We start from the raw sequence: 27458 nt of genomic DNA, 5'->3' as shown, positions 1-27458 counted from the left end.
TTTTTTTTTTTTTTTTTTTTTTTTTTTTTTTTTTTTTTTTTTTTTTTACATTTTTAAATTTTAATTTAGATTTTAAATATGTTTTTATGAAATTGATGACAAAACAAAGAAATCTGCATATAAAACTAATAGTTGTAACTTTAATTTTTAAAAATATAAATTAAAAAATAAAATACTTATCAAATAAGGTTTAATTTTTTTCAATTAAATCTAAATTTAGTTTCGAAAATTTAAATATGGTATTTTATAGATTATTGTCCTTAAATTTTATAAATTAATTTTTTTTAAAATATCTTATAATGAATATTGAAGAAAGATTAAATATGATATTTAAGGAAATATAGAGACGACATCAATATACTTTTGAATATAACATTATAAATTTAGGGTCGAGATTTTAACTACTTTAAGACTAAAGAAAGATACATTACGCGCCAAATTATACTCATGTTGTCATTGTTAGATGATGAAAGTCACACATCGACTAATTTAAGAAATGATCATGGGTTTATAATCAATCAAAGAATACTCTCTCCATCGGTATTCGAGGCATTTTGAGGAAGCCCAAAGCAAAGTCATGAGGGCTTATGGTGGACAATATCATACCATTGTGGAGAGTCATGTTCATCTAACAGTCAAATGTCCAATTTTTATTGTTATTTATTAAAGACGTGGGAAGGCCTATTAATTTAGCCCCACCCTTCAAAATATATATATATATATATATATGAAGGGTACCCTAGAATGATGTTGAGACCCTACCATTTGTGGGAGACAAAAAAGTTGTTTAAATTATTAAAGCTTTTTATTTGAGTGCTTGAATAGAGAAGAGCTACAACCTATCTTTCTCCACACGTTTCAAAGTCTAATCCCTACGCCCATCCCTTGGGAATTACGACATTCATTTAACCAAATTTTCAATAAATATTTCATTTTCCATTTTCGTTTTTAGGATTTTTTTTTTTTTTTTCAAAAGAAAAAGCCCAAACAGGATAACACGGGTTAGTGGTGGACTAGGGTTGTGGCTGTTACAAATGATATCAGAGTCAGTCACTCACGGTGTGCCAGTAAAGACACTGGACCCAAGTTAGGTGGATGAAGGGTGTGTATAATAATTAATAATTTAATTATTTGTTTTAAAAAAATAATAATATGTTGGAAGATGTTGAATTTTTTATTTTTTTATTTTTTATTTACTAAAAAAATCTATGTTGGAAGATGTTGACTTTGACTTATGTTATGCAACGCTTTTAAACAGGGACTTGATCCACTAGCAATTTCTGAAGTATTCTCTCCAGCACAGTACATGGGAGAAAAGCAAATCATGGCGGTTGATTGTTTCGTCTTAAAATTGTCAGCAGATCAGACGGACCTCGTCGATCGAAGCGACAACACAGCCGAGATGATCAAGCACGCGATCTACGGCTACTTCTGTCAACGACGTGGACTTTTAGTGTATTTAGAAGATTCCTCGTTGACTCGAATTCAATCCCCTGGTTCTCACCCAATGTATTGGGAAACGACTATGTCCACAAAAATTGACGAATATCGACCGGTTGACGGTGTAATGATCGCCCACTCTGGTGAAACCAACGTTGTTATCACACGATTTGGAGACGATCTCAAAACTGGTCCTATGATCACACGTATGCAGGAGAGCTGGAGTATTGATGATGTGGCATTTAATGTTCCTGGATTGTCCGTGGATAGTTTTATCCCGCCAAAGCAGATTCAAAATGATCAAACAAATGAAAGGTTGGGATTGGACGACACCGCTCGATAATCCAATGGTAAAAGAGACTTATTAAAGAAAATTTCATCTATTTTTATCTTAAATAGCAAGTTTAATGACGTTCTTTTAACCTAAATATATTAACATGATACAACATTGGGCTAAACTTGAGTTATGTAACGGTAAATATTGTAATTCTCTCGTTTCTAAATATCATTTTAATTTTTATTTATTAGTCCCAATATTTTCCGCTACTTTTTTTAAAAAAAAATTAATTTTCGTTATGTATATTTATAAAATAGTGGATTTTGTTAATTCCATTCTTGTTTTTCTCATTTTTTAATCATAATAACAAAAATTAAAACGAAAAAAATTTGGAGAATAATGAATACTCTTATTCATTTTATTTCAATATTTGTTTCCAATAATACGTTAATTCTTTTATTTAAAAAAATGTTTTACACGTGTAAAATTTACAAATTAATAATTTTGAAACAATTTTTTTAATTCAATATTTAAATGAAAATAGTGGATATAACCGTCTAAGTTTGGAGTATAAATTGATTTTTTTTATTTTAAAATAAAAGGCTAAATTTTAATTTAAAATAATAATTATAATAATAATAAAACACTTGGACAGTTGGACATATGGATAGAATGCAACGTAATTTTTGGCAAGTTTAGGGGTAAAAATGGGAAAAGAGAATAATTTCCGCCTTAAATTAATTAATTAATTCCAAGCATGACAAAATTGGGCCATTAATGCGAACAGGCCCAGTGAAAATTCGTCCGATGAGCCCAAGTAGGCCCAAATCCAACTATTTTGTCTCTAATTCCTCTCTCTCTCTCTCGAGTACGCAGTAGAGAGAGAAATGACGTCGTCTTCGTTGGCGCGTTACCGCCGTTGGATTTCCCAGTTCAAATTCGCGTACTCTCAAACCAAGCCATTTCCCTCTCCGCCTTCGATCTCCTCCACCGCTGGACGCCACAACGATGATTCCGACGTCCCCAGCGGTCCGCCTCCGATACGAGTTTCGCTCACCGGTTCTGCCGGTCGTGGTGTATTCGCCACTCGCAAGATCGGCGCTGGAGATCTCATACACACAGCCCAACCACTTGTCGCTCATCCTTTGCTATCCTCTGTTCACCATGTGTGCAATTTCTGCTTGCGGAAGCTGCAGAGAAATGCTAATGCTAACGCCGATGCTCATCGTGCAACGTTTTGCTGCAAAGAGTGTGAACGAAATTCCAAGGTATCAATACGATATAATCTCTCGTTCTTTGATTAGTATGTTTTATGTTAGGTTAATCAGTTTTAGAAATTGTTTGATTCTTAATCTGTCTTGCGTTAATTCTATTTTGTGAAATCTCTAGCCGTTCTTACATGAATTAGTTTTTTCCTTTTTAGTGTTGAATTGGCGGTTCGAATCCTTCGATAAAATCGAATTTATGAACTTATGTAAGACTAAATTGAACGTATAATTCTTTCTTTAGTTTAAATTGTCGCAGTACCTTCTTTATTCAGAAGATTTCGATTTTTGTCCGTTGTCCGCCATATGTTTGTTGTTTTGCTTCTGAAAGAACTTATTCTGCTAATCACACCATCATTTCATTTCGATTGATGTAAAAGCTGATGGAAATGTGGAAATAAAAGGAACTTTGATATAAAAAAAAATAGTAGTTCTGGAATAAATTTGATTTTAGTATCTAAATTTCTAGATTCTACATGATCGTCCAAAAGATTCGAGGTATAAAATGTTGAATGTCAAATCGTTTCCTTAGGTTATATATTTGACGTATTTTAAGTTCAAAAGGATTAGTGCTTTTAAAAATCTAAATTTGAAATCAAGTAATACTTTTCAGTGTATTAGTTGTATAAATTATTTCTATTGTTCATTTCGATCAATTTCTTTAAATGTAATGAAGAACAGTATATCGTTAACAACAATAAATTATACATCTTTCAAATATTTTGAATTATAATGAACTGAAGTTGGAGAACTGTAATTCATCTTTGTCTTCTTTTATTATCTACACCATACATACTATCTTGTCCTAGAAATCAAATTTTTCTAGGGAGGCATAAACTACAGTATTTCTTTTTCTGTCTAGGATTTTCTCGCCATAATTATCTGATTTTTGGAGTGAAAGAAATCTATTTATTCTGTTAGGTTTTTCATGATGTCGAAATGCAAGCAGATTGGTCAGACTACGACAAGAATTGCAGGTGCATTCAATTTTCGATCATTTATGTCACCAATTAATTCAATGTTACCCACGGTACATACATGCACACAAAAGTTTCTGCTTTATTGTAGTCGATACAATTATGATTAATTTGGAGTATCTGAAAAGAAAGCAAAAGATTTTTATTTTTTAAGGCTTGATGATGTGATTGATTTGTGGTATGGGCATGGAGTGTCCTCTTTAGTTTTATAGGCTTGACTTTCCAGTTGCATTGCTTAATTGTCTGTTTTTCTTTATCAAGTCGGACTCTTTGTCCTATTTCTGCTTTTTTCTTTTTCTTTTTGGTTATTTGTTTTTTTAGGGTAAAAAGGACGTTTTACTGTCACATTGGTAGATCTTTCTCAAGTCTATAATTTTACTGCACCTACCTTTTTTTTTGTTGGCCCCCAAAACCATGTCGGTGATTTGCTCTCCTCTTCTATTCTCTAGCTTTCCCCTTTTTGTTTTGGATGGCCAAATAAAATGTGCGTTAAGAATAATAGTCAAGGTATATTTAAAAGAATGTCCCAAGATTAGATATTTGAATTGCGGCCTCGTCGTGTTATTGAACTCAAAAAGAACAATTGTCAGTTTCATGGACAAAGATATGCAATCATTAGGAGACTATAATCTACAAAATTAATAATTCTTCCACAAAAAGAACGAAGAGATATGCCTAGATATATGCCAAGAGGAAGCTTTCTATGTTTATTTCTGAACCGAACTCAATTCTTCATATGTTAAACTACTGTCATCAGAATTTTGTGGAGCATTCATGGAATAATTTTGTACACGGGTATCTCTAGAAACCAATCAAGAGAAAACTAGAAGACAGGATTAGTAATTAGCATGTAAATACAGGCTGTTTTTTTTCTTTTTCAATTCCATATGTGATTTGTTTTCTTCTTTTTTATCTTCTTCTAGATTTTCGGGAAATAAAATGCCTTGTATACTGATATTTCTCTCTAATATTCCAAGAAAATTAAACATGTAAAGGTAGAAAATCTCAACAAAATAATTAACATTCTGATAAACACGCACATGCCTTTCAATGTTCCCTCAACATGAAAAATTAGTTTGTAGTCGTACATATAACTTGACAAGTTGTTTCTGTTCATCTCTTTGTCAAGGGAGCGAGGCTTAAAATATCCTCTTTTGGTGAAGCGATTGGCTTGTATGGTCATATCTGGAGCTATATCTTCTGACCATCTTAACATACTTCAGCCTTCTAGTTTGTCTCCTCATATGGTTTCGGAGGTAAGATACTTCACTATTTTGATAATGTCATTTTGGATAAGTTATGATGATGGTCTCTCGTCTATCTCCAGCAGAGGGTACAAAATTTTGCCGTCATTACATTTAGGTTTATTTTGAAAGCGTTCTATTACATGAACTAACTGGCGATTCATATTTCACCTCATAAGCTTGCAACTTTTTCATTTTTAGCTTTGTAGGTTTAAGCTAGCGATCCATATTGTTTTAGTTCATTGAACTTTCAGCTAGAACGTTGATGGTATTCTTTGGCAAGCTCGATTTTGTCAGGGACTAGTTTAAGTTTGCATTGAATGTTAAATATGCATATATTTTCCAGTAGGAAGGAAGTCTGCAATATTATCAACAATTACTAAAAAAGGTCTTGAAACAAGTCTTATAAGAACTATATCACAGTCACAGGAACCCCATTTATAAGTGCCTCCAATCATAATCAATCAAAAAGATGAGTTTCTACCACTGAAATAGCGAGGCTCAATTTGAAGCATCAAGCTAAACTCCCACCTGCCATATAATCTTCTTCTTCTTTATTTATATTCAATGTCAATGATAGTCTATCTCTTATTTACTTATTTATTTATTTATAAGTAAATAAAATAGATGTATATATTTTGTTTGAATTCTCGAATTACTATGTGAACACAGTTTTATTCATCTAAAAAGTACAGTTAAAAGAAGGTTACAGCCTGCTGAGAAAAGCATTGGTCAACGCAAGCATCACAGACGAACAATTGCTCTGTATCCTACTACATGCTGGCAAAGATTTGTGACAATATTTCTTGTCATGCTATTCTTTCTTCTTCTTCTTGTTAACTTACATATTCCAAGTTCTAACTCAAGAATGGTACACTGGAGTTCTCGCACGAATTCGTATTAATGCCTTTCGAATCGAATTGGTTGGAGGGTATGAGGATCTTCTTTCTCTTGCAGCAGCCTCTGTTGAAGCAGAAGCTGCTGTCGGGAATGCTGTTTACATGCTACCATCTTTCTATAATCACGACTGTGGTCAGTGCCCTTAACTTTTGCTTGCATGATTGCATCTTTTTTCTCATTCCACTTTTTACCCTCATGTTTAGTTCTTTTTTCCTGAGCATTGTCTTCTTAGTTGAAACATAAAATGCATCTAAGCTTTGAATTCATTAGTAGATGTCGGTTACAGTTTAATGTTAGGAAAGATAACAGATTATGTAATGGGATTTGGGACATTAGGTATGTGTATATAATACGGGACAGAAAATCATATGTTAGCTAAGTACAATATCATGGCTGTGTCCATTGCAGATCCAAATACACACATTATATGGATAAACAATGCAAACGCGAGATTGAAGGCCCTCCGTGATGTTGAGCCCGGTAAGTTCGACTTTAATGTCTCTTTGACGTTATTTTCTCGTGTTTCAATATAAATTAAAGGTTGAGATACATTTGAGAAAAGCATAGGTAGAATCTAGCTGGCTATACATAAAACAAACGTTTCGATTTTGACACTTTGAAGAATGTAACTTGCTGAAAGAGATTTGTATTGTGGAATAGTCTGCTTTTTGATTTATCATAAACCTATCGAATCTCTGCAACCATGGCTGGATAAGCTCGTTTTCATGTTAAAAGAAAGTAACAATTATAGTATAACTACAGATGAAGAGCTACGGATCTGCTATATCGACGCAAGTATGGATCATGAGGCTCGGCGAACGCTGCTATACCAGGGATTTGGTTTTATTTGCAACTGCGCCCGGTGTTCGTCTGGCGATTAAGTGAGATTATTCTCATATCTATAACTCTTTTCATATATAAAATGTTGATTTGAAACGACATTATTAACTCAAATAGATTAGACATTGATGAATATGGCTAGCTCTCTAGTTCGACTTTTACAATATTAATGGATTGTGGAGAAGAATCAAGACTGATTCCGTTGAGTTGATGTTGACCGTTGTTTGCAAGATTAATTAGTTTCGAACTTTTTTGCAAGATTAATTAGTTTCGAACTTTTTAAAAGCGAAGTGTTTTCTGTTCACAAATTGTGAACCTAAACACCAATTGCTCTCTTTTTACTGTTTTCTTCATAACACTATTTTATTACTTCACAATAGATGTTTTTATTCCTTGTTGCATGGTTTGACAAAAGTTTTTGAAGTTTTTACTATAAAATACTCCCAAAGGTACCCTACTTAATGGCCAAAAATTGCAGATTAAATCACTTTACCTCATCAAAAGAAAAAAAAAAATTGCGCCTAAGAATTGCACATCTCACGATTGAGCGGGGAAAAAAAGGAAAAATGAATGGTTAATGTAAGAGAATTTTACAGTTTGCCAAAATGGGTCCGGTTCTCGTGTTTATAGTCCAGTTAAAAGAAAAACATTAATTTTAAACAACAATTCCAACACATTTACTAAATAATGTGCTTATATTCGGTTTGTTCACTTACCTGAACACAAAAACAAACAAAGTTTCAACGTATTGGTAACATTGGATTAGATGGAATCTATCTAATTTCTACATATATAACCATCAAAATATAGATTTATTCTTTATTTCATTACCATTACCATAGTGGTTATATTTTCATCACCAAGTAAAAATGTTTAAAGATAAGAAGTACCAGAACATATTCTACACAATTGTTTTCATCAAAATAACCGTCTATGAAAAATAATTTTTAAATTACCACTTCGACTCGGTCATCAAATTCTAGAACCATAGAACATGGTTTAGCCCTCCTTTCACCAATTGCACCACAAATACCTTAACCACTCAACTACCCCAAAGCTGACATCCTTAACCAATGTAAATAAGAGAACTCTAAACAGTCTAGTTATTTCTTCCATCACATTCCTCAAAAAGCTGTTAATCCTACTCTAATACTTCTGCACAATACATTAAATCCAGGCGCATTAAACTATCAAAGCTTCTTATTTCAAAACTGTCATATACTTAGTAGGGCATTTCACAATCTTCTCTCGTTCGTTACTCTAGTCGTCCATCAACCCGACTACATGCATATTTATCTCTCATTCCCACTCTCTAAGCAAAAGGGGAAAAAAAGACATTAGAGAAAATATAATTGCTGCAAAGGTCATTTAGGCATCTCTCTCTTTTAGAAAGGGGCTCTACAGAGGGAGGGGTAAGGTTTTGCACTTGTGCCCAGGTTACGAAATTGGTATTGAAGAGTGAAAGGAAAGAAGCAAAAGTGGTGTGCAATGCAAAGGGATTAAGGCATGAGATTGAAGAAAAAAACTTTTACTATGAGATGAAGAAGGTACCACAAATACAAAAGCAGATCATAGTGACGATGAGATCTCATGTGGAGATACCTGTGGACATTGAACACCGCATGATCCGCCACCATTCCTACTATATTCAATTTACTTTCTCAACAAACACAAACTTCTCTTTCTTCTGCATCTTTGCTACGATGCTTTTCTTCCACGCCTGAACTACAAATAACCAATAATTAATTTTACTTTTAGATTTGCCTTTTCCCGCAATGAAATGTAAGATAGAATAAAGAAGATAAGCAAGACAATAACTAATGGTTAGACGATGTAGAAAGGAGTTACCTACACTATGCGTGGTTAACGTCTAGACCGAGATTTGCACCGAAACTCGGCAAGGAGTGCTGTGTGATCGGAGGACCATATTGGGGATGGAAGTGCTGTATCTTTCCTCAAGCTCTCCTCATCCAGGAGCTCTAACAAAGACTCCACTGTTAAAGTGTCCGCTGGGGAAACAGTGATCAAATTTCCATTTCAAAATTCATCCCAGTTGAATAAAATGAATTAAAAAAAAAAAAAAAAAAAAAAAGAACAGAAATCTGTAGGCAGAGATATACCTGTGTAGAAAATGTAGTCCAGGGTTCCAATAAAATCTCTAGTACAATTCGTAAATAAGGGTTCATTTGTTGTAGGATCCAGCCTTTTCCTCTGCTTATCTGAACCGTTACCAACTCCCTTTATTGCAAAGTAGGAGTATGCACTAACCTGAAAAGGAATCATCATTCAGTTTTCCAACAGGGAATATAACTTCCAAGCCGACCTCCATTTATTAATTCTTGACCACAACCTTAAAGGTGAAAAACAGATGAACTTATCGACAGACATTGAAAATGTAGATAGAAGATTTACCAAAGGTAGTTGATGTGACAATTTGCTATGTGGCTGACATAGATTTAGAGAATCTACAGCTAAATCTGGATGTGTTGGTTCCACCTTCCCCCTAGCAAGGAGATGATGTGGGGCACTGCAACAACGTTCGATTACTAAGATAATTGTGCAGATCTTTGACATAACCATATGGTGCTATTTGACAATAAGTGCAAATAAAGAACTACGCAGAAAACAAACCTTCCAGGAACAGAATTAAAATCCCCACAGACCAACATTGGAATATCTGCACTAACAGCTATTTTCTCCAGTCCTTTCAATAAAGTATGCACCTAGTTTCCAGAATGTTAAACCAAACCAGTCATAATCAAGGGGAGAAAAGGAAAAAGAAGGAAAATACAATATAGTATAATGAAAATCAAATTACCTGCCAGAGTTTGACATCTTTTAAATCTTGATTCCCATTAATATGCGTATTAGCCTAATAAACAGAAATAGGAAACGTTAGCAAACACTGGAATCTAAGCAGGAGAAAAGGGGTAAGGAGACTGCAAGGCTGGCTCCCCCAACGACTGCAAATTACAGAAAAACAACCAAAAGAATCCAACTCTATGACTCTGCTTGTAGAGTAGCATATCAAATAGCACGGTTGAAATTTCGAAACAGAAACCAAAAGTGTCCAGAGACAATCAAAACCTATGAGGGTGTCTAAGAATACCGAACATATTCTAGGCTTTGGACATAGAATAACCCACTAAGTTCACCGAAAAATAGGTTTTCCATGATGCATCAAAAAAAGCAAGCATGACAAACTGCTGCATATTTAGCAGTCCTAAAAGAAAAACCTTTGGAAAGAAAAAATAGACTTTCGATATTTATAGTAAATTCACAAGCCTCATCAATAATATTAACTAGCAGTTATATTGAAGGCACGACAAAGTCAGACCACAGAAACATTAAACAAACATTCCATAATTCTTACCACGCAAACAAGCTGCCTTTTTCCGGGATTATCAACCGTTGGAGTGCTGAATTTTGATTCAAGAACTACGATGAGTGCAACATCATCCTAACAATCCATGCAGCACAATCTTACATATTAATTCACAACAAGCTTTGCAGTCAAAATGCATGGCTAAGAGGTGGGAAAGAAGCACCAAGCTAATCACCTTGATTAATCTGTTTAAAGCATTTCTCTTTTGAGCAGTTAAAATAGTAGCTGGGTCAGTCAAAGATTGTGCAGCTTTGTTAAACTCAACCTGCAAACAAGCCAAAATACATTTAGGACGCAGCAACACACAGAATGTAAAATGATGAAGACACTTCCTAACCTCATATTTTTTGACATGTGCAAATCTATCTCTACGAAAAAATGTTGCACAGCCATCAATTGTTTGAATGTTCCCATTGTAGACCTGAAAAAGATAAATACAGAGGATGAGAACAGACAGACCTTAAAATTGAATATAAATATTATATATAGGGAATATACAAATGAAAAGTGTGAAATCAACCTCATTGGTTTTTCTCTTGTAAAGTGCTTGATAACCATGTTTGTCAAGTTCAGGAGCAAAAAATTCCAGAAAGTGATCGCTCTGAACCTGTTTCGAAAAGATGAATATCTTGTAAACTGCTTCATACACGACCATTCAATATTTTGACTAAAAGAAAGTTGGAGAAAATTCCCAATTTTTCACAATGCTGTGAAGTTAACAAAGTCAACACTTCAGAAAGAATAAACAAGAAAGAGAACGTTTTAAATTTTTGCTCTTTTATAGTTTCCTTGGACCTATCTATTGCATCTCTCATTATTTGGGATACTACTCATCTCTTTGAGCTGAAAATAGAAATATTTTTAGTGTCATCTTTTTTTATATAATTAGAAGGCATCCTCTATATCATTCAAATTGCACAATTGAATGTCTAACTTGAGCCTTACTGACACGTGTGATCAATAATCAATAAACATTTGCTTGGCACTCCACTTTCGTCACATATTCCATACATCACAGAAAATTAACACGTGCTGTGGCCTAGATTGTTTCAGTCAGTATGACAAATCTTTTTAAAGAAATTTACAAAATTAATACAAAATGAAACATGCTTATAAATAATAAAGTTATAACCAAAATAAGTAAATACTGACATTGGTTAAAAAAAACATAAGCTTACATTTTAGACATCATAACAGCACCAGATCTCTTACAAAACAAAATCAATGCCAAATGAAGAATTCTTACGGGCAATGAACTTATGATTATGTAAATACACAACACCGTTTAGTCCAAAGAATCACTTGAAATCCATACCAACACCAAATGGAGGTCTCAGAGTACTGCAGCTAGTACCCAAATATCATATTTATGTATTTCCATCTACCAAACGTGTTTTATTAAAATGTAGTCAAATTTCTTCAAAAATATTTACTGCATTCTTTATCGACTTTAAAGTAGATATACGGTATTGCAAGGTCCTGAAAATTTATAATGCTTAGAAAATTTCATTCTTAACAGAGCAAACTTCTTGAATTTTAACATATGCCACCAACGCAACTATAGACAAAATTATATTTGTACACAAACATGAAGACAGAGTGATACCTACCTCCTGAAGACAAATTATATCTGCACGATAGCCAACTATTTCCCGAAGCAGATTTTGTCGCCGATATGGCCATGAAAGAGCCCATGAAGGGCAATAACTGAATGTTTCACTTGTGGCATAAACATCAGCCAAAATATTGTAGGAAAGCACTGTAAAAGTTCCTGATGATGGTACTCGACCATCCAAATCCATCTTTCCCATCATATCAACCCCATTAACAGGTATTAAGTGACGTGGAGTAGGAGATGGAGCTGGAATGACCCGAGAAGTTGAGACAGTAAGTGGAGATGCCACAGATAACATGGTTTCCACATCAACCACAGCACATTCAAACTTAAGAACGTGGCCAATATCTTCAGCCGTTGGTGTGTAACTCTTACAGCGTCCAACTTCTAACCAAGTTTCCACACCAGTCTTTTGGGTAACAGCTGCAGGGTACAATGTTGTTGAACCATTGAGCATGCTAGAAGAGCTGGGGTTGATGGCACCAGGTGCTGCATTATTATTATTGTTATGACGTCCAAATAACTCTTCCTCTTCATTACTATTTTCATTCATAGCACTAGCAGCACGGTCATGTAGAACACGATGATGCTGCCAAGAATCAGAAAAGCATTTGGTGGTGCAATGATAACTTTTAAAAGCAGGAATTTTGGCTTTAACGCAACCTAAACATTGTAAAGTGGCTTGCTCAGAAGGATGTACACTACAAACAGCAACTTTTTTATCACTTTGTAAGCGATACCTGAAAACAATTTATGTGATAAGTTTAACATCAGCAGCATCATTTTGAAAAAAAGACAGATATCGAACCAAGGTAATTTCAAATATCTACATAGGAAAAAAAAAAGATCTCGCAGAGAAGTTAATAATTGGATTTTCAAACTGTAATAACATTTAAGGGCTACATTCTTCTGCGCAGAGATTAAAAATAATAAAAGAAAATAACATATTAGCTTTAAGGCTAAGGCTTTTATTCCATCCAAGGTTCAAATCTCCACCTCTACTTGGACCTTTGTATAAATTTGATCATTTCTTTCCAAAATCCCTATAATCTAGCATGAAAGAACAGTGAAAGGATTCATCTCTATCTCATTTTCCTCCACAGTCTTAATTTCTTACTCCTCGTCGTCTCCATGATTGAAGCCGCCACTCCCTCCAGAGCTACATTATGCCCTCCCCCAACCTCCCACCTCTATTTTTTTAATTCGTCAAACTAAGAGATGTAGCTTTTTGTGAGGAAACTCCATCCACTTATGGACAAAAGTTCAACAAATTTCTGACGACCAAAGCTTGATTTAGATATCATAATTTTTTTTTTTTTTTCCAAAATTCTTGAAACTACTCGAGTCACTATGACAGAATCCAACCTAGCATGAAGTCCCATTATTTACTCATTACAACGTCATGCTAGTTGCCACAAAACATCGGATTGTAAGAGGATCCACCATAACCTCTTAGCAAAGAGAGTTGATTTTCCAAGCATTAAATTTTCAATCTCCAACACCTTCTTCGATAGCTTTCTAAATGACTAAAAAACAAACAAAAGACAGTAACAACTCCGAACACGTACAAAAATACCAATTCAATAGAAAATAACATTTAGTATCTTAATAAAAAAAACAGATAATTTCATACAAATTAATCTCTAATTCACAAATAATGGTCATGGCCATCTTTTTCCTTAGAACAGGAAGCCAATAGAAAGAACGGCAGAAAACTAGTTTGAAATGCTAATCAAGCTATGCAAAAGACCAAAAAAAAAAAAAAAATGCAGCCATTGCGGTTCATGTCAATTTACAATAAAAGCTGTTTCAAAAATAGCCCTAAACAAGTTCGAACTCCTAAAAATAATCACTAAACCGCAACCACATCCAATTGAAGTACCATGACCGTGAAGTAGTAAACAACCAATAAACGACAGTAACCACAGACTGAAAACCAATTCAAATTACGCAACAAACCACTCAAACTTACCATCTGTATCTCAGGAATTGACCGCCAAGTGCAGCGGACTCAGAAACATCATCAGTGCTAATGTTCTTATCAGGCCGTCGATGGAGCACGTAGGGCGTGAGTTCGCAACCTACAATAGGAATATCAGAGGGCAGATGCACGCGTACCACGTTCAGCATGCTTCAGTCTCGTCAATCGTCACAGCACGGCAAGTCTACGAGCGCGAATCGAACGCAACAAAAACCAATAACAACAAGAACAGAAACACTCGCAGCTTTACGTAGATCACAAAAGGCGGAGAGATGGCGGATACCTGGCGGATCCGCCATTTACACTCGACGAAAAACCGCCAGAGTTCAGCTACTAAACTGCAGGTTCAAAAATCAGAAATCCGCAGAGATCTTGAAAGGAGAAGATTCAGGAAGTAGAACAGTGAGGGAAGTGAAACAGATCGGCCGAATGGAATCGGAGAATCGGAGAATCCAAGAGAGAGAAGAACGGAGGAAGAAAAATGGATCGTTGATTAGGGTTTTACAGAAAGGAAGCGCCAAAATTTTGGAGTTTTTTCTCTCCTTTTTCCGATTTTAATGCCTTTGAAAGTGAAGAGAACGAGAGAAGACCTGGAGACGGGGCGCAGAGGAAGAAGGGTTTTTATAGTACCACTCTTCTCTTCTTTCTATTTATCCTCTTAATTTTGTATTATTGCTAATTTTATTCTCCTTATTTTTTTCAAAAAAAAATAAAAATAAATAAACTTTCCGGAGTTCTTGACCTTTTAATTACGTGTCTAACACGGAAGGTATCTACAAAGCAAACGTGCACCAGTATATCATTTTACCAAATGCATTCTAATTCTTAAGCCAGTATACAGGTTCCAGGTGTTGTTGAGATAGCAAGCAAAATATTTTACGGTATGAAGTGACTATCGAGAACTATAGCGACCATAAAATAGGATAACTAACTGGGTTGTGAAATTCACTCGTACTGTGATCTCCGACAAATATTACGTCGAGAAGTGTCCTATGCAGAGATATCGGTAGCAAACTCTAATTTTTTTGTTCGTTTTCAGCAGGTAAACATGGGAGATTTTTTGTTCGTGTTTTAGGGCAATTCCACACTGTATATATATGAACTTAAAATCAAAACCCTAACTCGAGAACCCTAATTTGGTCATTTGAACCCGTATGTGAAAATACTGAATTATGGTTAATATTTTTCGACGTTACTGTAAAGAATGCTCGATTAGATGTCAAGATGTTGGTATCGTCTAAGGTATGACACATTGAAGTGTTTACCTAAGATTAGTTGGGTCATATATCGTTCGGTGAACCTCGTGAAGTACATGCTTCAAAATAGTCACAACGATGAAAAGATGAGATTCGTATAAACTAGTTTGTCGTGTGAGAGCTAGGGTCGATATGGGTGTTCGTGGGTCGGGTCGGGTCGGGTTGCGACAACCAACTCGAGCTCATATCCAATGGCACAAATGATCAATCTCGTAGCATTTATATTTTTTTTTAAATGGGTTTTGAGACAGTTTTGGAAAGCATTTATATGCTAACAAATATAATTAATGATAACAACAATATTGGTAACGTATAATCCCAATATGGAGATTTGACAACTACTCGTACATCGGGAGGTAAATTGTCTCTAACGAGAGTAAACATCAAAAGCGGTAAGAAGTTACATGCCGTAAAAAAATATAGGGAAAGTAAATAACTACGCTCGATGAATGGAAAGTAAGAAGAGCGTGAAATGTCGTGCAGTCATAGTCAACATATCTTACGACATCCTCTCCCACTTAATTGGTTGTCATCTCTATAAACTGACTTTACTCAAACTTAGTAACCTGAATAATAGCCGACCTCAAATCCGAGACACTCTCACTTGATCTCTACATTAAGGAGTCCGTTTCATTTCACAAAAGACTCTAGCACCCCTCTTTTAGGTTTGTCGTTTAACCATGTCTCACCAGCTAAAAACTGTTCGACTTCTTTCTCAACGATATTCTTCAGTATGAAATTAGGTTTAGATGTCTTGCCAACTTGATAAGCATTTGGTCGCCCATTTGGAACTCCGAAGAACGTTACGTTTAATCAACCCACCTTTTCAAACGTTTTGATATCTTCTCCAAACATACGAGGTTTTCTCAGATGTTTGTTTCTACACTTTTATGAAGTGGTATGCTCGGGAATATATTTTTACACGGGTGGTCAACAACATGTGGCATGAGCTCCACGCTTGAATAATAACAATTTTTTTTAACTATAGGATAAAAAATAAAAAATAAAAAAATCTATAAAAAACAAATTATTGAGGTTTTTATTTATTTATTGAAACTTGTGAATTTTAAAATATTTAATTATCCCGTATAGAACGGCCCACTTTCATTCGGCCCACTTTCGTTCGGCCCACTTTCGTTCGGCCCACTTTCGTTCGGCCCACTTACATTCGGCCCATTAAAAGAAAAACCCTCAAACCCTAACTGTGGCACTATATAAATACATAAAACCTAGGGTTTCTTTCATTTGTGAGAGTGTGAGGGAAGAGTTTTATCCTGCTGAGAGGGAACGATGCCGGCTGGCCATGGACTTCGCTCTCGTACCAGAGACCTCTTCGCCAGGCCCTTCAGGAAGAAGGGTTACATTGCCCTCACTACATACCTGAGGACCTACAAGATTGGCGACTATGTCGACATCAAGGTTAATGGTGCCATCCACAAAGGTATGCCTCACAAGTTCTATCATGGCCGCACTGGTCGTGTGTGGAACGTTACCAAGCGCGCCATCGGTGTGGAGATTAACAAGCAGGTTCGTTCGATTTCCGATTCCTTTCATTTTTCGATTAATTCTGTTTTCGTTTTTTTTATTATATCTGTTTTTGTTTTGGAAATGTTTAAAATTTTAGTGTTTTAGGTCTCGGATTGTGTTTGATTTGTGTAGTAACTTGTTTAGGTTTAGGCTGGATAAGTTGTGGACTCTGTTCTGTTTATATTTCGCTGGTTCTTATTGATTTGATCTTTTAGGATGTGGAATATGTATCCGTTAATTTTTATAGCAAATCACTTGGTGAATGTTTTTATAGTTGCGCGGTTTCAGATTGTCGAATGCTAACTATGTTTGTTTGGCGTTGCTTGAAATTCACATTATATTTTAGTTGTCACATATGTTTGAAGCAAGTTTTGTATGAATCTCTGCCAAGTGTTGTTTTCATGAATCGATTTGGATGTAGGACAGCTAAATCATGCTGTAACTCAAATTTCTTGAGTTTGATTCGAGAAATAAACATTCACTTTTGTGCTGATTCTACTGAATGAAATTTGCAGGTGGGGAACAGGATAATTAAGAAGCGGATTCATGTACGTGTTGAGCATGTCCAACCCTCTAGATGCGCAGAAGAATTCGTACTTCGAAAGGTTAAGAATGATCAACTGAAGGCCGACGCCAAGGCTAAAGGTGAAGTCATTTGCACAAAGAGGCAGCCAGAAGGCCCCAAACCAGGGTTTATGGTTGAAGGTGCATTGATGGAGACTGTTACTCCAATTCCCTACGATGTCGTCAATGATCTCAAGGGAGGTTATTAGAATTATCTTCATTGAACTTGCTTTGTTTGGCTGTTTTTTGTTTTGGTCTATGAACTTATTGGATAGTGTTACAATTTTCTCGTTATGCACCTAAATTTTGGATACGAATCTTATCTGTTAAATTGTTCCTTATTTTTCTGGATTCTGCCATAGCCTTTGATACATGAGTGTAGTTTCAGCTGATTAATCCATCTGTTTTGATGCATTTGGTTCTCTCTAATTCCTTAAATCTTTTGCATGTCCATGAATCAATTTGCTTCGTAGTTGAAGATTGATAATGCTTGTGTTCATTCTAATAGGCTTAGTTATAATCTCATTCTGGTTGCCCTATATTTTTAGACGTCCAATTTTAGCGGCTTTAAATTTGTCTCAGCTTATTGTTACTTATTTTCGAAATTAAAATTAGGGCTCCTTATATAAATTTTGGAAATTCATATTTTGTTTTTTCATACATTAAAATATAATAATAATAATAATTATTATTTTTATCAATTTGAAGTTGTATTTAACATTTATGGTTAATGAAATCTAAGGTTTTTAGTTTTAGAAAATAAGCTCAAATTTTGCCAACTGTTAATTTTATTTTCCTTCTAAAGCTTTTGTTTTTAAATGGTAAAAATCTAAAATTGATGGTAGAGAAGATATAAAGAAATAAGCCATTTCAAAAATACAAATCATAATTGTATAAAATTTATCTTATCTTGGCTGTTTGTGGGTGAGGAGTGTTTCATATATTCGATAGTGAGCTATAAAAATTCGATTCTCATTTGTTTTTTTTTTTTTGGAGTAATTTAAAAGAAATAATTTGAAACTCTCTCTGTCACTCGTTTCTATCGCCAATCGATGTGAAATCTCATAATTCACTTGTTTCCTTCTAGGTTTTTAAAATTGCTGACAAGAGATTTCTCAAGTGTTTCATTCTCTTCTTTAACCGATGTGAGATATCATAATTCACTCGCTTCATGCCTCAGTGTTCTGGCCGTTACTCGTTTCTATCTCTAATCGATGTAGGATCTCATAATTCACTTCATTTGAGACCCAGCGTCGTCCCTCCCTAGCACTTGTTTCTCCCATCTTTCAGTGTTAAATGGATTGAGTAGATTGAGTTCGATCTTTTAGTATTAAATGGATTGAGTTGTAAAATTCTTTTTGAATGTAATTTGGATGGATTTGGTGGTGACTTAAATAAGGGCTTCTCACTCCTTAGCAAACTTTTTCTAACCAAATTTCGAATAGAAGCAAATAAATTTCCCACTCTGATTTGAAAGGGGTCGTTTTAACGCTATGATATTATTTGCTTATCCTCATTCCTTTAGTGGAAAATTTTCCTCTTAGATCACTCCTCGGTTAATCAATTTATGATGAGCTAACTAAGCCGTCGGAATAAAGTTCATAACCCAACCTTACCTTCGATTTTTGTTTTTGGGGTTGGATTGTTTGAGTTCTTTTTATTTATTTATTGTTTTAAATCTAACGTATTTACAATATCATTAAAATTAGTTACAAACTAAAATTTCTTAATATTTTTAAAGGTAGGTTTGGATTGTAACCCTATCTTCGGGTATCCGACCAAAAAAATGTAAACCTAAGTAAAAATTTTAATTCACAGAATTAAGAGTTAAATTTGAATTAAAAAAAATTAAATTTTAAGATTTAATTTGATTTTTAGTTTTTTAAAATTTTAGAACGATGTGGAAGGCTAGGAAAAATCAACCTTTAAAATTAAGCAAAATTCTTTTTTCCATTGCCAATTATACCCTCGTCTTCTTCACGCGCCGTTGGATTTGGCCCAATTTTGTCTGTTCCACTCATAACTCAAAACCTAAGACTAAACCGGAGAATTTGCTGCGGAACCAAACGAAAATCTTCCGAGCCAGTTTCAATCCACTATGGGCACAAGAGAGGTCTACGAACAGAAGCTAAGAAGGGGCAATCTCTACCATGAACCCACCATGAATCCAGGCCTCGGATCCCCTCGTTGCCCTCGCTGTTTCTCTCTTCTTCAACCCGATCCTGTATTTTTCTCCTCTTCTTCTATTTTAATCAGCATCTTATAGTTTCTATTCTGGAATTCATGTTTGATTTTGGCGTGTTTTCTGTTGTTGATTCAGGATACAAGTGAATGGGCCATAAATCCTGTTCTCCATAGTACCACCGCAGTGGTGAGCTCCTCCTCTCTTTCTAATTTACCCTTTTTGATTTCTTCTTGAAATTTTTGAATGTTTCTAGGTTTTTGATTCTCCAGCGATGAATTTGTACTCTATGTTGTGTTCTGTAAGTTAATCTGCTGTTGGATAGTTGATGGACGTTTCTGGATCAACAATTTTGAAGTTGAATTCTATCCAGTTCCTCCTGGATCAACAATTTATGAATGCTTTTGTCATAAACATTGTGGTTTCCATGTCTTTTGAATATTCTTATACTGCCTTGTTCAACAGGCAGGATCAGGTCTTGGTGGGTTGCTTAGTGCAGTTCATGCTTTCAATACGGGTAATCATAATGAACTTTCATAAATGTTTCATTTGATTTGCACAATTGCTTATCGTTTACTTTCATTACAGGGATCCCACACCTTCAAAATCATGTCAAGGGACCAAAGTGGCTTCCCTTTGTAATTGGGGTATGCCTTCTTATTAAATTATGAAATTGATTTTGTTTTTGTTGCTAATTATCATTGGAGTTGCGTGGATTACTTGATTCTTGTGAGTTGTGTTCCATCAGCTGTTTATGTGACTTCCTTCCTTGTCTCTTTGTTCATAGGTGCCTGTCCTGTTATTGTGTTCTGGTGCCGGTGCTGCATTTGGAGGTATGTTAGCAGATCGTCTTTGCTTATCTCTCTTTGGGAAAAGATTTATGTTTCGTTGGCGATTGTTTTTCATTTATTTTAAAACAAAGTTGATTACTGCGTTGAAATACATGAATAAGGGAAGGATTAGAACGTACCTAGGAACTTTGAATGTGCCTCTCCACCTGAAAACTGGAAAAGAAGCTTGGAATTCCATCACTCTATCATGGGGCTTTTATCTTTTTGATGGTTGACCTTTGGTCTTAGAGATGATTTAGTGAATTTGTGACTCTGTAAGTGAAAAGAATGTTTTCCCACTAACTAGATGCTCGTTCACGTATCACTCGTACCAACTGTCACCTTAAAGTGAATGAGAAGGTTGTCATGTCCGAATCCATTTTACCCCTTCAAAACTGTAACAGCCCAAGCCCACCGCTAGCAGATATTGTCCTCTTTCGGTTTTTCCTTTTCGGGTTTCACCTCATGGTTTTTAAAATGTGTCTGGTAGGGAGAGTTTTCCACACCCTTATAAAAAATGCTTCGTTCCCCTCTCCAACCGATGTGGGATCTCACAATCCATCTCCCTTCGGGGCCCAGCATCCTCGCTGGCATACCGCTTGATGTCTGACTCTGATACCATTTGTACCAGCCCAAGCTCACCGCTAGTAGATATTTCTCTCTTTGGGTTTTCCCTTTCGAGCGTCCTCTCAAGGTTTTTAAAACGCGTAGGCTAGAGAGAGGTTTCCACACCCTATAAAAAATGCTTCATTCTCCTCTCCAACCGATGTGGGATCTCACAATCCACCCACCTTCGGGGCTCAGTGTCCTTGCTGGTACACCGCTCGGAGTCCACCCCCTTCAGGGCTCAGTGTCCTCGCTGGTCTTTGGCTCTGATACCATTTGTAACAGCTGAAGCCCACCGTTAGCAGATATTGTCCTCTTTGGGCTTTTCCTTTCGGGTTTCCCTTTAAAATTTTTAAAACGCATCTGCTATAGAGAAGTTTCTAAAGAATGCTTCGTTCTCCTCTCCAACCGATGTGGGATCTCACAAAAACACTAATGGCAGGTCAAATACATTGGTTGCGCCGTGCTAACATGTTAATATTTTCTGATGCAAGGACATACAAATGAGTTTAGAATGAGACACTAGCACATTGAAAACAAAATCATTATATTAGGATGATCATAATGAAAGAAAGATTTTAAGACACTAATCAATTTCTTTGTTGCTTATTAACTGTGCAGGTTTTGCTCTTCCAAGATTTACTCAACTCACTGTAACATCCTACTATGCCACCTCCAGTGCTTCCCATTATGGAGTTTCGCTTCTCACTCGAAGAATTGAAGACAATCACACGGCTCGAACTCGGGTTCAATGATTTTCACAGGTCACATAATTTCAAGTAAGCAATCTCCTTTCCTTTTCCCTTTTTTCTGCTGGAAATTTTGCAAAATCATGTTTTTCTGTAGATTTAGAACGTCTGATTTGTGCTTGCTTTTGGTAAGACACCTTATCATATATGTAAATTGCAGAGAGTATCCGTTTAGATACATAATGTGCAAATAATCATAACGTTATTGATTACAGTTGTGCGACTTCCAGCCATCAAGGCTGTTGAGAATTTTGTATAATGTTATTGACGATCATGAAAATTTACTGCGGTAATGCTATATATATGTAGTAGTTTATTGAAAGCCATTTCTGCAAACGGTGATGGATGATTGGCTTTTTGAAGCACAAGCTGGGTCTCACAAGTTTATGCAGTAGTTTACAGTTGTGCAACTAATGTATTTGACCTGCCAATTTGTGTTTTTGTATTTTTGTGAGATCCCACATCGGGTTTTTGTATTTTTGTGAGATCCCACATCGGTTGAAGAGGAGAACGAAACAAGGGTGTAGAAACCTCTCCCTAGTGTTGGATGAAAGTCCCATGTCGGCTAATTTAGGAAATGATCATGGAATATAATCAAAGAATACTATCTCTATTGGAATGAGGCCTTTTGACAGAGCCCAAAGCAAAGCCAGGAGAGCTTATGCTCAAAGTGGACAATATCATACCATTATAGAGAGTCGTGTTCATCTAACACTTAGTAGACGCGTTTTAAAATCTTGACGGAAAGCTCGAAAGGGAAAGTTCGTAAGGAAAAGTCCAAAGAGGATAATATCTGCTAGTAGTGGGCTTGGGCAGTTACAGTTTCTCTCTCTATCTCTGTTCTATTTTTGACAACGACCGGCCTTATTTATTCGTCTCCTTCTCGATTATACTTACGCCGGCAAACATCTCCTTTCAATCGTGATAGTGTGAACGATGGAATAGCCCTACACACGACAGTGGTTGTGAGACTATAAAAATGAGGACCCTATTCTCCATAGATCTTTTCTTGACAGAGTGAAAGGAATAAGGGCTTACCGATCTATTCGCTTGACGCCAATTGTCTCCACTCGAAATTAGATCTAAACTTATGCCAACGGAAAGAAAATTCGAGAATGTCAAAATTTGAACCCAATCGTTCAACCCTTGCTAAATAACGAACCAACTTAGTCTGTCGTTATTTTTTTTTTGGGTTTGATTGATATGAATTGTTTGGGTTATTTATTCAAATTTTTACACTTTTAATTGGTAAAATATCTATTTATTTATTTTCTAATATTTAATTAAGTTTTGCTACACTAAAAATATAATCTCTAATTATTAGAGAATAAATAATAAAAATATAAATATAAAATTAAATAAAAATAAAAATATATATATTTATACAAGCAAAAATATATATCTTAAAACTACATTATTTAAAGGGGAAGGCTATCTATCCATTCATATTGATTTAAAAATTCCATTATTTACGTCTCAGTTCTTCCGATATAGTCCAAATTAAATTATTGAGGTTTGGGAACCACAAATTATTCATTTCATGGATGATATGATATTCATTTTTTTATAGTTTAAATGAAAATGACACCGTCTTTTATTAGTGTTACAAAAATAATTGTCGACTATAAAAATTTGTTGATGAACGAACACTAATCAGATTCATCATATGTTATGGACGAATAGCTATGTTATTCATGTTAGTCGGTATACAGATTTATTGAATATGATAAAGTACGAACCGAGGGAGAATTTTAGTTTAGTAATATGAAATTTGAATCCAATTTGTTTACCCAAATCAAAATCGGATTTTTAATGCTAAGAAGAAAATAAATTTGAATATGAAAAAAAGAAAGAGCTTCCAAAAATCAACACAAAAATAAGAAAACCAAAATGTGGGTGAGTTCTTGTTGAGTCACCAATCGCCATATCCGCCAGCCATGAATTTTCAGGCAGCGGGACCATCTGTCCCACCACCGTTCCGCCAGTAGCCGCCCCTGCTCCCGCCGCCTTTGGCGGCGAATCTGTCGACGATTTCAGGCTGCACATCCCAGAATCAACCGTTAAATTTGTGCACTTTTTTTTTTCTTTTTTTTTTTTTTTTTAAAAAGCTATTTTGTTCTCGATTTTTAAAATAATTATTTTATTTCTAAACTTAGAAGGTTATTTATTATAAACTAAATTAATAAAAAAAAATATTTGATTTAAAATAATGTTTAAAAAGTTTAATTAATATCTTTTCAACTTTTTTTAAAAAAAATTTAAGAATATCTTCACAGTTCAAATTGCGTTTCTATGTAATTTTACATTTTTTTACTTTTATAATAAAAAATTTAAAATAAATTATTATAATTAATATATACATGAAAACTGTCTATAAACTATTTATAAATTATTTCTAAATTTTTAACGTAACATTTTATAAAAAAAAAAGTGGGTTCTAAAATGGTCCAAATGAATTTTCTTTTAAAGTGAAATATATATAATATATATATATATATATATATATATATATATATTGAAAATTTAAAGTTAAAAATGGAATTATTTTTAGAAATTAAAATTAAATAAATTTTCATAAGCATAAGGCAATTGAAAATTAATAAGATGTAATAAGAGTTTTATCGTGTTCTACCTTGGGGAAGAAGGGCAAAATGTGACAGTATAGTCGGCGCCGGAGCAAGTGAAGGTGCTGGTGGTGTCGTCGTAGGCGTAACTATATGAGCGAGGACACGCCGATTTAAAAATTGTCGAGTATTTCGTTGGCTTACAGGTCGCCGGTGAACCATACGCGCCGCTGCAGCAGTACTCCGGCGTCCCAAACTTTTCACACGCGCTACTACACGCGCCGCCGTTCGCCACCTTAAGCTCCGCTGGACACTGTCTGTTTAAATCCGTGACGCACCCAGTCGACCCACACGCGCCGGTCCCGCCGGTCCCCTCGACAATTATCGGCAAATTGTAGCCATCGACAAGACTAGTGTCGTAGAAGTCCGGCGACGTGGCAGAGCCTGACCCGAGAGTGAACTCCACCAGTGTGGCCGGCGGGGCAGCTCCGTTGCCGTTGCACTCAATTTCGCCGGACCCACAATCACCTGTAATACAGGCACCGTGGCCGGCGCCATCGAAGCTGCAGCCAGTTCGACCCCAGAACCGACCGGACCAGGCGGGCGGCGCTTGAAAAGTCCTGGTACCTCCTTTACGAAGCTCGAAACCGGTGGTGTCGAATTTCAAGCTGCCGGCGCCGGAGAGAATTCCCGGCCAGACAGTGAAATCGCACTTATTCACAAACGTAAATTTAGCTCCAAAAGCCCCTAAAAATTCAAAAAAATGAAATGGGTATTACTGAAAATTGATGAATTCAATACCAAAACGCTCAAAAATTAAAGAACTGAAATTACCAATGGAAATTTGTAGAAGAAAGAACAAGAACATGGAACAAGAAACAGAGTGATTTCCAAACAAATCCATGAAAAATGGAATCACTTCTCAAAAATTTCACTAATGTTCTTCTGATTTAGCCTTTAATTCTGAGAAATGTGGGATTTTGGGATGAAAATGGAAGTGGGTTTTTGGATTGGGAGTTGTTTTAAGCTATGGAAGCTCTGTTTTTGGGTATGGAGGGGAGAGTTCTTGCTTATGGGCATGGAAATGGGTATAAATATAGAGATATTGGGAACAAAAATGGATGGGGAAAGGGGAAAGGGGAAAGAGGAAAGAGGAAAGTTGCTTTTTATCCATCCACAATAGTGGGTCCATTGTATTTTGTGGATTGAAATGATAGGTAACGGAGAAGATTCATTTCCAGATATCATTTCACCCGAGCAGATTCATTTCGAGATATCATTGACCCTGAAGAACTGGGACGGAGAATCTCAGTGTAGGGGGAATGGGGAGGAAGCTTTCTCCGATCCCGTCTTGTCCCAGAATATCTCTAAACTCATGTCTTGCTAGCACGTAAGAGCATGCTACTGTTATTGTTTTTGCACTTAGTTCTATTAGAGTGGAATGAACTTTTATGCTCGGAACTCCTCTTTACCGTAGTAATTCCTCCTCTACGAGAGTCGTATTCACTACACTTTTTTTTTTTATAGAGAGTAAGAGAGCAAAGCCCAAAAATATGGGAGTTCTCCGTGCATCTACTGATACTCTTGTTAAGTTCTAAGATGGTCGTAACCTTTACCTTTGAGATAATAATTGATATTTTATTTATTAAATTGAATTGCAGATTAAAAAAAAAAAAAATTAAAACCGACTTTATTAAGAGTATTTTGTCTAATTTAATCTCGAGCTTGTATACTCTAAACAACTTGAATATATATAACTTTATTAAAGTCTAATTAATCTCGCTTGAAGTCTCAATCGAATAGAGTTAGTTAGCATTAAAAAAAATAGGAATTAGATGCTAAAATTTGTCACTTTTATCCTATTAGTTGTCATGATTAAATTTTATAATCGTGATCATCTACATAACACCAACTACTTAATTGAAACATCCTACCTAATAAGTTGAGTCTGCAAATATATATATATATATATATATATATATATATATATATATGAGAACTGACATCCTCGGTCACATAATGACACTTCTCAATCTTGGCATAAATGGTTGGATAAGCGCCACCTGAGGGGGTTGCCCCTTGTCTGTCATGCTGTCGAGGTCACAACCTACTTTCTCTTAGTGAGGTTGTGACACTCTCCCCCACTTGAACTTCAATCAAGCTGAGAATTTGGTTGGACAAACTAATTTTCTAATTGTCGTGTTAGGAACAGATTTTTTGTTCGGTAACATGATATTGCGTATCATTATTCAGATTAATAATTGTGAATCGATTAAAGAAGATATCGATAATTATAATGGAAGCAATCATAATGATCATGATGAACAAAACCTTGTGGCTCTTCTCAACCCCACAAATTGGAAGATAATAGAAATTCTTGGAAAGTATGAATTAATAAAAAGAGGAAAAATCTAAATTGATCATTATTTATGCATACGTGGCAATATGTGATTGGTTCTCAAAATGAACTACCGTTATCTTGACACAAGTATTGTCTCTTTTCGATTTGGCAGATTTGTCTCCAACAAAACATGTCGTAATTCACTATTATATAATAATTTAATAATTAATTAATGGATAAATTACGCAAAACAATGCAAAAAAAAAACTAATTTTTTTTTAAGTAATTGAAATTAAGCTTATTTAATTATAAATCCGATAACTCGATCCACTTGAATTATCTAATCTAAATTGGTTTAGATTTTTTTTTTTTTTGTAAGAATCGAGTTGAGTTTTTAGAAAACTAAAAAATTCGGTTCAGTTTACGGGTTGATATTTTTTTGGTCAGGTCAATAAACCCAACTTGAGAATCACATTTGTAACCGATGTTAGTGATGTATAGTGATTTATAAATGTGCAAACTCCTCCCTAATAGACGCGCATTAAAATCGTGAAGCTGACGACGATAGATAACGAGCTAAAGTGAACAATATCTGCTAGCGGTGAGCTTGAGTTGTTACAATATGATTTTTTAAAATAATTCAAAAAATAAAATAAACTACAACCTGATAACCCAATTCAAAAATAGAAAATTAGGTTGTGAACTCTATCCGAGTTGTTTAGGGTTTAGGGTACGATTTTGGATAAGTTTGGATACGGTGATTTTGGGGTACGGTTTTGGATCAGTTGGAGTACGGTGAGCTTGAGCTGTTACAATATCTGGAGTTGAGATTAGTTGGGGTACGGTTTTGGATAAAACCTCACGAATCAACTTTCTAATTCTCGTATGATACGTGAAAAGAGACTTAGAGACGAA

At 35.2% G+C, this 27458-nt stretch overlaps 6 protein-coding genes across 12 annotated transcripts in view; 4 read left to right on the top strand and 2 right to left on the bottom strand.

Moving 5' to 3' along the window:
- The window catches only part of LOC111447715, a 4150-nt gene extending 2199 nt beyond the window's left edge, over positions 1-1951 (top strand). The window contains exon 3 of the mRNA XM_023087019.1: positions 1259-1951. Within this exon, the coding sequence (XP_022942787.1) occupies positions 1259-1783 (525 nt within the window). The 3' untranslated portion in view covers positions 1784-1951. The remainder of the gene's footprint in view (positions 1-1258) is intronic.
- A 573-nt stretch (positions 1952-2524) lies between these two features.
- LOC111444876 (histone-lysine N-methyltransferase ATXR4-like) lies at positions 2525-7160 on the top strand. The gene is given in 8 exon segments (XM_023082978.1): positions 2525-2575; positions 2578-2985; positions 3904-3959; positions 5089-5215; positions 5899-5968; positions 6059-6235; positions 6512-6583; positions 6866-7160. Coding segments are annotated over 8 exon segments (1080 nt in total). The 3' UTR covers positions 6985-7160.
- A 965-nt stretch (positions 7161-8125) lies between these two features.
- LOC111444853 (carbon catabolite repressor protein 4 homolog 1-like) lies at positions 8126-14541 on the bottom strand. Of its 4 annotated transcripts, none has more exons than XM_023082941.1 (12): positions 13916-14541; positions 11939-12683; positions 10849-10935; positions 10666-10749; positions 10504-10593; positions 10317-10403; positions 9762-9815; positions 9575-9666; positions 9356-9470; positions 9064-9211; positions 8792-8952; positions 8126-8668 (listed from the first exon to the last, which is right to left on the bottom strand). In XM_023082941.1, exons 1-11 carry the CDS (start codon positions 14071-14073, stop codon positions 8807-8809), a joined length of 1806 nt encoding a protein of 601 aa, XP_022938709.1. In that variant the 5' UTR covers positions 14074-14541; the 3' UTR covers positions 8126-8668; positions 8792-8806. The 4 variants fall into 4 exon arrangements, with proteins under 4 accessions (XP_022938709.1, XP_022938717.1, XP_022938726.1 ...); XM_023082949.1 differs by having other exon boundaries at positions 8126-8663; XM_023082958.1 differs by having other exon boundaries at positions 8796-8952.
- A 1863-nt stretch (positions 14542-16404) lies between these two features.
- On the top strand, positions 16405-17667 carry LOC111451367 (60S ribosomal protein L21-2-like). The gene is made up of 2 exons (XM_023091761.1): positions 16405-16707; positions 17223-17667. The coding sequence occupies exons 1-2, from the start codon at positions 16471-16473 to the stop codon at positions 17478-17480; spliced, it is 495 nt and encodes a 164-aa protein (XP_022947529.1). The 5' UTR covers positions 16405-16470; the 3' UTR covers positions 17481-17667.
- A 1607-nt stretch (positions 17668-19274) lies between these two features.
- On the top strand, positions 19275-22099 carry LOC111449402. Of its 4 annotated transcripts, none has more exons than XM_023089542.1 (7): positions 19275-19495; positions 19592-19642; positions 19919-19970; positions 20042-20100; positions 20241-20286; positions 21511-21668; positions 21951-22099. In XM_023089542.1, the coding sequence occupies exons 1-6, from the start codon at positions 19370-19372 to the stop codon at positions 21642-21644; spliced, it is 468 nt and encodes a 155-aa protein (XP_022945310.1). In that variant the 5' UTR covers positions 19275-19369; the 3' UTR covers positions 21645-21668; positions 21951-22099. The 4 variants fall into 4 exon arrangements, with proteins under 4 accessions (XP_022945310.1, XP_022945231.1, XP_022945160.1 ...); XM_023089463.1 differs by having other exon boundaries at positions 21948-22099; XM_023089392.1 differs by having other exon boundaries at positions 21926-22099.
- Positions 22100-23322: 1223 nt separating this feature from the next.
- Positions 23323-25625, bottom strand: LOC111452577 (thaumatin-like protein 1). Its single transcript, XM_023093404.1, has 3 exons — positions 25037-25625; positions 24271-24949; positions 23323-23676 (listed from the first exon to the last, which is right to left on the bottom strand). Exons 1-3 carry the CDS (start codon positions 25104-25106, stop codon positions 23454-23456), a joined length of 972 nt encoding a protein of 323 aa, XP_022949172.1. The 5' UTR covers positions 25107-25625; the 3' UTR covers positions 23323-23453.
- Positions 25626-27458: the final 1833 nt, after the last annotated feature.

This window comes from Cucurbita moschata, unplaced genomic scaffold (assembly GCF_002738365.1).
Source record: "Cucurbita moschata cultivar Rifu unplaced genomic scaffold, Cmos_1.0 Cmo_Scf00001, whole genome shotgun sequence".
Lineage (NCBI taxonomy): Eukaryota > Viridiplantae > Streptophyta > Magnoliopsida > Cucurbitales > Cucurbitaceae > Cucurbita > Cucurbita moschata.
Note: the sequence above shows the minus strand (reverse complement) of the source record. Positions and strands in the feature narration are given on the sequence as shown.

What these genes read in the sequence shown, in the direction of transcription:
- LOC111444853 (XM_023082941.1), bottom strand. Translation starts at nt 14,073, where the DNA reads ATGCTGAACGTGGTACGCGTGCATCTGCCCTCTGATATTCCTATTGTA. An exon ending in CACATGTCAAAAAATATGAG is followed by an intron (nt 10,594 to 10,665) that starts GTTAGGAAGTGT and finishes GCTTGTTTGCAG; the next exon opens with GTTGAGTTTAACAAAGCTGC. An exon ending in GGACTACATTTTCTACACAG is followed by an intron (nt 8,953 to 9,063) that starts GTATATCTCTGC and finishes CTGTTTCCCCAG; the next exon opens with CGGACACTTTAACAGTGGAG.
- LOC111451367 (XM_023091761.1), top strand. Translation starts at nt 16,471, where the DNA reads ATGCCGGCTGGCCATGGACTTCGCTCTCGTACCAGAGACCTCTTCGCC. An exon ending in GTGTGGAGATTAACAAGCAG is followed by an intron (nt 16,708 to 17,222) that starts GTTCGTTCGATT and finishes TGAAATTTGCAG; the next exon opens with GTGGGGAACAGGATAATTAA.
- LOC111449402 (XM_023089542.1), top strand. Translation starts at nt 19,370, where the DNA reads ATGGGCACAAGAGAGGTCTACGAACAGAAGCTAAGAAGGGGCAATCTC. An exon ending in AGTTCATGCTTTCAATACGG is followed by an intron (nt 19,971 to 20,041) that starts GTAATCATAATG and finishes CTTTCATTACAG; the next exon opens with GGATCCCACACCTTCAAAAT. An exon ending in GGCTTCCCTTTGTAATTGGG is followed by an intron (nt 20,101 to 20,240) that starts GTATGCCTTCTT and finishes CTTTGTTCATAG; the next exon opens with GTGCCTGTCCTGTTATTGTG.
- LOC111452577 (XM_023093404.1), bottom strand. Translation starts at nt 25,106, where the DNA reads ATGGATTTGTTTGGAAATCACTCTGTTTCTTGTTCCATGTTCTTGTTC. An exon ending in TCTTCTACAAATTTCCATTG is followed by an intron (nt 24,950 to 25,036) that starts GTAATTTCAGTT and finishes TTGAATTTTTAG; the next exon opens with GGGCTTTTGGAGCTAAATTT. An exon ending in TTTTGCCCTTCTTCCCCAAG is followed by an intron (nt 23,677 to 24,270) that starts GTAGAACACGAT and finishes TGGGATGTGCAG; the next exon opens with CCTGAAATCGTCGACAGATT.